Source organism: Sitophilus oryzae, unplaced genomic scaffold (genome assembly GCF_002938485.1).
Source record: "Sitophilus oryzae breed Bouriz unplaced genomic scaffold, Soryzae_2.0 scaffold_810_pilon_pilon, whole genome shotgun sequence".
NCBI lineage: Eukaryota > Metazoa > Arthropoda > Insecta > Coleoptera > Curculionidae > Sitophilus > Sitophilus oryzae.
Window position 1 is genome coordinate 1,360,575 of NW_022147429.1, and position 8,537 is coordinate 1,369,111.

At 33.7% G+C, this 8,537-nt stretch overlaps 1 protein-coding gene across 1 annotated transcript; it reads right to left on the reverse strand.

Annotated features, from left to right (window-relative positions):
* Nucleotides 1–2,863: 2,863 nt before the first annotated feature.
* On the reverse strand, nt 2,864–3,274 carry LOC115889073. The gene has a single exon (XM_030908987.1). The coding sequence runs from the start codon at nt 3,272–3,274 to the stop codon at nt 2,864–2,866; it is 411 nt and encodes a 136-aa protein (XP_030764847.1).
* Between the last annotated feature and the right edge of the window lie 5,263 nt (nt 3,275–8,537).

Consider the following 8,537-nt stretch of genomic DNA (forward strand, 5'->3'; position numbering starts at 1 on the left):
ATAATTGAACGGTTTAATAAAAGGTGGAAAATCTCTATAGATAAATTAAAAAATATAGCTTTATCTCCGGTAATATTTATTTTAGAGAAAAGATGATGCAAAGTAATAGGTTTGAAATTTTTCTCTACAAAAACCGTCTCTTTAGTTCTTTTGAAAGAGCTTATACAAATGGTTATATTTAAAAAAAAACAAAAAAATTGAAGATGGCAGCGGTTTTTTCAAACTTCCTTCAATGGAACCGAGTGGAACTTTTGAGGTGTTAAATAGGAGATCATTATCTACACATTCCCGCTGAGATTGGTTTGGTACTAATTTTTTTCCTTCTCAACCTTTAGATTGACTGGGCTACAACACCACACCAGTATAAACGCGCATGGCCCCATATAAAAAAGTAGTATGTAGTAATAAGTAATGAATACTTGATCAAACTTCATGTTGCTTAATTAAATATAAACACGTGTAGATTTTTCTGTGTGTATAAACAAATACTCATCTATTAAATAAACTGTAACATTTATTTATAACGAAAATGTGCATCGAAATTACAAAGATACGATATTTTTATTTTCCTTAATCAAGACAGAGTGTATAAGACGTGTTTTCTGTTTCAGCCTGAACAAAAGTACAATTTAACACAACGTAAATGTGTTGGAAACAAGATGTTTATTGTTCGGTGTTCAGTCAGCCCAGAAACGGAAAAGCGGGTAAGAGAATCTCAATTTTGCTTTATTGTCACTTAGCGAGTCAAACTGAGCGTTACAACCACCGTCGCTAATTGCATAATAAGTGCTAAGAGAGACTAAAGAAAAGAAATGAAGACAAAATCTAAAAGTGAATAATGTATAACATGATGATATTCACTTAAAATTATTTCTTTTAAATACTAAAATATTTCTTAAAAACTGCCAAAGTTCATATGTGTAGATAAATTTCGCATCATATGGATTTTTTTTTTATTTATTGATTTAGGTGAAATTTGACTTGGGTGATAGTTTCTGATTTTATTTAGATTAAAAATAACATAAGAGAACTTACTCTGTTGTCCTAAGGCATCCGTGAAATTTGATATTTAAGCTTCATTCGGAACCTCGCAATTAGTGGAATAAATTAGCGGTTTCAATGGCACTTAGCAACAGCTTGCGTTAGTCAGTTGTATCCATAGAGAAAGCCTAATATTTAGCTTATAAAACAATCAACTTTTGATTTCTAACCACAATTTCTCTTGACGGAAGATAATCAGAGGCCAAAATTATATTTCTCGCAAATTTTGAAGTATAATTAGTGGAAAAATCAAAAGTTTGATAACTTTTTCTACCGATTGAAAATGTCTACCACTAATTTTCCCGTTCTGAATGCTTAAGAATATTGTAATGCTTTGAAATTAAAGGAACACATTTGCAGATTCAAAGAATATAAGGAGATGGTCCAACTAGGCGAGACATCAAAATCCAATGTAGAAATGCGTGATTGGACATGGCATGAAGATAATTGATGTGAAGTATTATTAAATGGATTGCTACGTCTATCTCTTCCTGTAAGCCTATAGAATGTGGTGTCCCTCAGGGTTCAGTACTTGACCCTATTTTGTTTTTGGTATTTATTAACGACATTGCAAATCTAGACATTAGCAGTAAAATATGCCTCTTTGCGGACGAGACTAGTTTCACTTGGAGCGGCCCAGATGTTATGGCACTATATAATACTATATCCAGTGACTTACGACTTTTACCATTAAATCTTGGTGCGATTCTAATCTCCTATGCCTCAACCTATCAAAAACTAAAGTTTTGTCATATAAAAGTACTATACAACCTTTTGTACTTAATAACACCACTATTGACGTCGTGGACCCTGTGAAATTCTTAGGACTTGTTGTAGACAACTCCTTAAAATAGAACTTGCACATCGAAGCTTTATCAAAGAAACTAAACGATGCCTGTTTTGCGCTAAGATCAGTCTCTAAGGAACTTTTGATCTTGAATTTGATCGTATTTTCAAACTTCAAAAGGGAGCAGTTATATTATATAGTATATATTTACTGGGACTGGACAGTAGAACTTACTGCCAGAATTTCTTTAAACATTTCAAAATATTGACTCTTCCTTCTTTATTCATTTTTGAATCCGTTTGCTTAATCCGCAAGCACATATCTGCTATTCCCGAAAGACCATTTCACAACTATCCACTTAGGAATGCGGAGCACGATCTTTATCTGCCAACCCCGAGCTCAGAACTAGTTAAAGGCTCAATACTGTGCAATGCCAAAAAAATGTACAATCATCGGCCTTTCAATATCAAGTCGCTTTCATTCTTTCCCGCCTTTCGCAAAGCTCTGAAATCATACTTACTGGAGAGCCTTATATGTATATATATATATATATATATATATATATATATATATATATATATATATATATATATATATATATATATATATTTTTTTTGATATATATATATATTTTTTTTTGAGGGGGTGGTAAAAAACCTTTTATAGACGAGTGGTGTTCGTTCCCATCACCATCTCGAGAGAGACGATCATAGAGACGAACTCCAAACAGTGTGGGAGTCGAATTGTTACCCACTAAAAAAGTCCACCTCCTAGGAGTCAGCTCCTCCTTCGGGTTCGTACGTGATCTTGGGATTTATATCTTATCTATGTTATTTTTTATCTATATTCTATTCTATATATTTTTTAGGATACTTCCACATTTCTTGCCTTTTCATCTTTTCCTTTCTCTATTATTATGTCTTTCATAAATGCCCCTACCTTTCCCCATATTTCGCTAGTTTTGGTCATTTTCATAATCAAGGCGTCCGAGGTTAACATTCCTACATCCGACAATAAGGCAGACCTTCCGTTTTCTCATCTCGGACAACAGAACAACGTGTGCTCGGCATTATCGATTTCGTCGCAGTACATGCAGTTGCCATTTGGTATTTTCTTTATTCTGTGCAAGAAGTCCATGAAGACTCCATGCTCGGAAAGAAACTGCGTAATGTAATAGTCCACGTCTCCGTGTTTCCTACTTGTCCAGTCCTCCACGTTGTGTATTAACTTTCTAGTCCACCTTCCCTTGTCGGATGTATCCCACTCCTCTTGCCATATTTGATAGGTATCTCGTCGTTGATGGTTTTTCACCTCATCGTTAATCTCTGCTTTGACATATAACTCTCGCTTTTCCTCAGCTGCGAAATGCAGCGGGATCAGCCCAGCTATAACCAACACGGCATCTGTTGATATCGTACGATACACTGAACAGATACTTAGGGCCATTTTTCTCTGTGTGGAAAGTAATATATTTTTCGTCCGTTGGAATTTTAGTGCCTCGACCTATACAGGAGCGCCGTATAGAATTATATTTTGCATTGATACCGCAAGAACTTTTCTTTTTTTTTAGGACGGTCCTTTTAGGTTCGGAAGTAGTCCACATATAGCTTTGACAGTTCTGTTGGCTTTTCCGCAAGCATCTTTTACATGTTGACTGTAAGTTAGCCCTCTATCTAGTATTATTCCGAGGTATTTCACTGTATTAGTTGGTTTAACGTACTTCCCACCGACTTTAAATTGTATACCACCTATCTTTGTCTTTCGGTTTAGAAGAATAGCAGTTGTTTTCTCTGGTGCAACTTCCAACTGGTTTTGATTCATCCACAAGTATATATAGTGTAAAGCCTCTTCGGTTTTGCGTATCATTCCTTCGGAGGTTTCAGCTGTGGTTAATACAGCCAGATCATGTGCGTAGCAGATTATTTTTACTCCCTGAGGCACCCTTATTTCCATTACGTCATCGTAAAGGATGTTCCAAAGAGTAGGACCCAAAACCGATCCCTGGGGTACGCCACCCCCAACCTATTCTTGGTGGTCTTTATCCAAGTTTACAGTACGCTGTGTAAAATATGATATTATAATATTTATAAGATATGGGCTGATGTTTCTTCTTGCTAACTTTGACAATATTATAGGCCATGCTGCCATATTAAATGCATTTCTCACATCTACTAGTATCAGCGCATGCCATTTTTCGGGTTTGTCGTTGACGGTCTTTGTTACAAGATCAACTGCACTTATTGTTGTGACTTTTTTTATGAATCCAAACTGGTTAGGGTCAAACCCACCTTTATTTTGTATTTCTTCCATTAATCTATTCTTTATTAAATTTTCATATACTTTGGCGGTTGCGTTAATCAGGCAGATTGGACGGTATTTAGTTTCTTCTACCTTCATTTTTTTGGGCTTGTCTATGAGAATTAATTTGGAATTTTTCCAAATATCGGGAAAATCGTTATCATTCAAAAGTTTATTAAGTCCTATATGCGGTAAACGACTTTTTTGTTGATGTTTAATCATGAACAATTTTGAATTTTAAAATTTTGATCCTCTCCCACACTGGTCCGAAGTCGAATATTTAATATTTTATAACTCTTAAAATTATATCCATTTACAATTTTGCTATTGTAAAATTTTATTGAAACGCCTTTTTTGTGTGCTGCAATGTCTGTGCATGTTATATTTGTAATTTTAATGACTTAATTTTTTTTGAATTGTATGATTTGTATTGTATAATTTTTATTGTTTGTATATTTTTTGTGCTTTTGTTTGTTTTGTAAATGCTGTGTCGATGAAGCTAGCTTTTTGCACAGTAAAGCGTTATTAGACATAAAAGAAAGTTCAAACAAAGTGGCTTAATCCAGAACGACTGGAATAGTTTTAGCCACGTCGAGTCGGTGTGAAAGTAAACTGAGTGGAAACTGAATGGAAGTAGCTTAACTATAGCTAAGTATATATATATATATATATATATATATATATATATATATATATATATATATATATATATATATATATATATATATATATATATATATATATATATATATATATATATATATATATATATAAACTTATTAGCTAAGTATTTTCAGTAGTCATGACTGAGACTGGCTTAGGCTTGGTTTTGCACAAAAAATAAGATCAAGACCACCAATGCAGGACTTACACAACACCAAAACCTTGCTGGCAAGAGTCTAGCGGACTTCCATTTTTTCACGATTTTTATTTACATTTTACTTTTCATAGATAATAATTTAAAAAATATTGAAATTTTTATTTACTTATTCCTCCCCTTATAATATATTAAAAAAATCTTTCTCCGACTATTATTGTAACCTAGAATACCTGAATTATGGTAGCCGTCAAGAATAAGCTTTATAAGACCTTTTTATAGATAGTTTTTTTTACCGAAACCTATTTACGACTGAGCTGTACAATTAATACAGGAGCCAATATTTGGACACTTCAAAATTTGCATGGTATTTCCTATGTTCCCAACGATGATGCACCACCATACGGTATACGTAACATAAAGTACTATTAAATCTTAAGATCAAACGAACTTACCTTAAGTGATGTTCGATCTTGATTATATGTAGGCCTCGTCGAAATAAATAATAGTCTGTAGTACCTTCGGATTAGTCCGAACCGCTCACTATTTTAAAGCTGAAAAAGCAAAAAACCCCGCCGTTCGTCCTGCCGCGCCGTACTGCTCCATACTCAGTCTGTTTTAAAGCTGTTGTTGCAACGGGAATAATTCAAAAATGAATTATAGGGTGGGTTAGGGACTTATTTATTTCGACGAGGCCTACATATAATCAAGATCGAACATCACTTAAGGTAAGTTCGTTTGATCTTAAGATTATATTCCGGCCTCGTCTCATAAATAATAGTCTGTAGATGTTTAAATGCATACATGCAACAACTTATTACCTCATATTTTATATTTATAAAATTTGAAAATTATTTCTCATATTGCTCGTGACACAAAAGGTAATAACAGATAACTAACAAGAAGATACATTCTGTAGTGGCACTTAAATTTTGCCTACAAAACATTAAAAGTAAATAGAATATTCAAGACTAGTTATACAGTGAGCCAATTGTGCATTGTCAATTAAAGTCTATTATATAATCACAAATAAATAAATTATTCTAATCTCTGCCCTGTCATTGGGTTTAGGTTAGGTTAGGTTGCTCGGGTTTGGGATCATGTTTGATCCCTCACTCGGAGGCCTTGGGCCCATTGCGATACCCCTGTATTTGTCATTGGGTTTAACCACCATGTATTTTTTGTTAATTAAACTTAAAGTTTGAATTCGATGAACTGTTGCTATTGCTGTTAGGATTATTTAAGTTTGTTTGTTAAGATTATAGAGATATGTCGATATTAGATTAGATTCTTATATAATTCGGAACATTACTAGGGTCCCAAGTCTTTTTGTGCCTTGGTTTTGGAGAGTTTAATCCAAATATACCTTTAATGAACCTTTTCATTCGAGAATCAGAAGACATGCCTGTCATTTGTGCCAGCGCAGAAGATATAAGTTAAGGGTACCATACGACACCCCATTCTTAGGCTGACTAGGATAGGTCCAAGACATAAGGTACCATAAGTACAAAAGGATCCAATTTATTTAGCATGCAAAATTGTTACCATAACTTTAGCCTTATTGAGTACTGCTGGAAGGTAGAACTGGACATTGAAGAGATATTTATTGTTCGGGAATTCCTTGTAATAGCGGCACCCCGACTCCCTGCTACCAGGAAAAAGTTTATCGACAATAGAATTTGGTTCAAAAATTAGAGGTTTTGACACTAAAAGTGACTTAAAAAGAAGAAAAAACCATTATTGACAAGTCCAAAGGGGTATTACAAGGATTCTCTCTGCCTTTTCCCCAATACTTTTTTGTATAACTCTTAAAGCCCATCTTATCTATATCTCCGGATCTCTCACCCAAGAAACAAATTTTACACACTTTTTGTTCAAACGACTTGCAAAAGGATCTATGTGTGAAAAACCAAACTATCTCGGTAATTTTTCTAAAAGCAAACACCGCACTGCAAGACTCCATTCGGTTTTTTTGTATTCTTCTAGATGCTCAGTCAACAGAAAATGTCGTCATTTGAGGCAATATATGAGTATATATGAACATAAATATTTCGTTCTTGCCACCAGCTCCACATTTTTCTTGCTAATTTGTTTAAAGTCTTGTACTTAACACTACCCATGATGTTAATCATGCACACAGCCGTTGTATTATCAATACAACATAGGACATTACAATTTAAACAGTTAAATGAAACTTCTTAGACCAAAACATAGAGCTAAAAGTTCTGGTTCATTTTTATGATAAGACTTTCTCTACTTTCGACAAAAAACAAAAATAGTATGACCGTTAAATTAGGTCCCCAGCCAGTTATATTGTGATATTTGAATATTAAATTTTACTTGAACACCAAGCGAAATCCATGGATAAAGAGGGCAATATATACATATCTGCCTCATAATTACCTCTAGAATTTAGTAAGGCTAAAAAATGCTTCTTTTCGAACAACTTAGCGTGTCAAAAGCATACCTACTTAATAGCTGTAGCAGCTGAAATTAACGACCCAATGAACCGTGAAAAATCTCTTTTACAACTTTTCATATAAGGAAATCTTCCTAATAGTACTATTTTTATTATAAACGCCTTTCCTTAATCAAAGAAATAATCATAGCTTGTGAATTATGCAAAAAACCTAAATATTTATAAATTTGATTTTGTATGAGGTTACTTTTCTCAAATTACACTATAAAAATAAATCGAAAATAATGTCTCTTTCACATTATTCTTACAAGCTTCCAGAAAATTTGCAAAAAGAAGCATATCATCTAAATAGGGCCACTAATAAGAAACCTCTTTTTCTAAGAAGAGCCGTAATAAATTTTAAACATCTTTTTAAAACCCCAAAAGGCAAACAGTTCTGGCAAACTCATAGCGATTTGTTAATATAAAGCCTTATATGTATATTTTTAGTGTGGGTCTTTAATTGGAACAAGGTAAAGTAGACCTCTTTTAGATCTTCTGGTGCCATAAAACAGTTTTATCAATTTTCTATTGTTTCCTTTTAACAAATTCATTAAATCACTTAAGGTTAAAGATCAATCGTTCCATCTGGTCTTGGAATAATAAAGATATTGGAAAGAAACTGATCAGTTCTAAGCTTCGTCCAAGAAACGGTTTCATTTCCAAATAGAAGATGGATTGGATCTTAAAGTCTTTAGTAACTTTATTTAAATTTATGAGGAGAAGCTATGTTCTTGACACTGACTCTGAATGATATCCTCTCAGATATAATTCACCTAGAAGTCGACCAATGTCACTTAATCTTTCGATGTGTGCCCAATCATTTCCCCGTCCTCCTTTTTTAATTATCTTTGTAATTAATAAGGCGATAGGTGATATTGCAGCACCTATTTGTCTGTTACTGCATAAGTCGCTCATACCGTCCTATAGTATTCTCGGATAAGACCGCCCTAATTTCGGGATTTATTTTAGGAGGATATAGCCCCTGGCAGCGTTCAGGCGATAAATATTTTTGAGTTAGCTCTTTTCTAACTTCACTTGTCAAACCAGAACCTAATACTTTAGACCACGAAGTGGCTATTTCCTGCTGAACAGGTTCCGAAAATGACTTTGAATAAAAATGATATTTTTTTTTT

What these genes read in the sequence shown, in the direction of transcription:
- LOC115889073 (XM_030908987.1), bottom strand. Translation starts at nt 3,274, where the DNA reads ATGGCCCTAAGTATCTGTTCAGTGTATCGTACGATATCAACAGATGCC.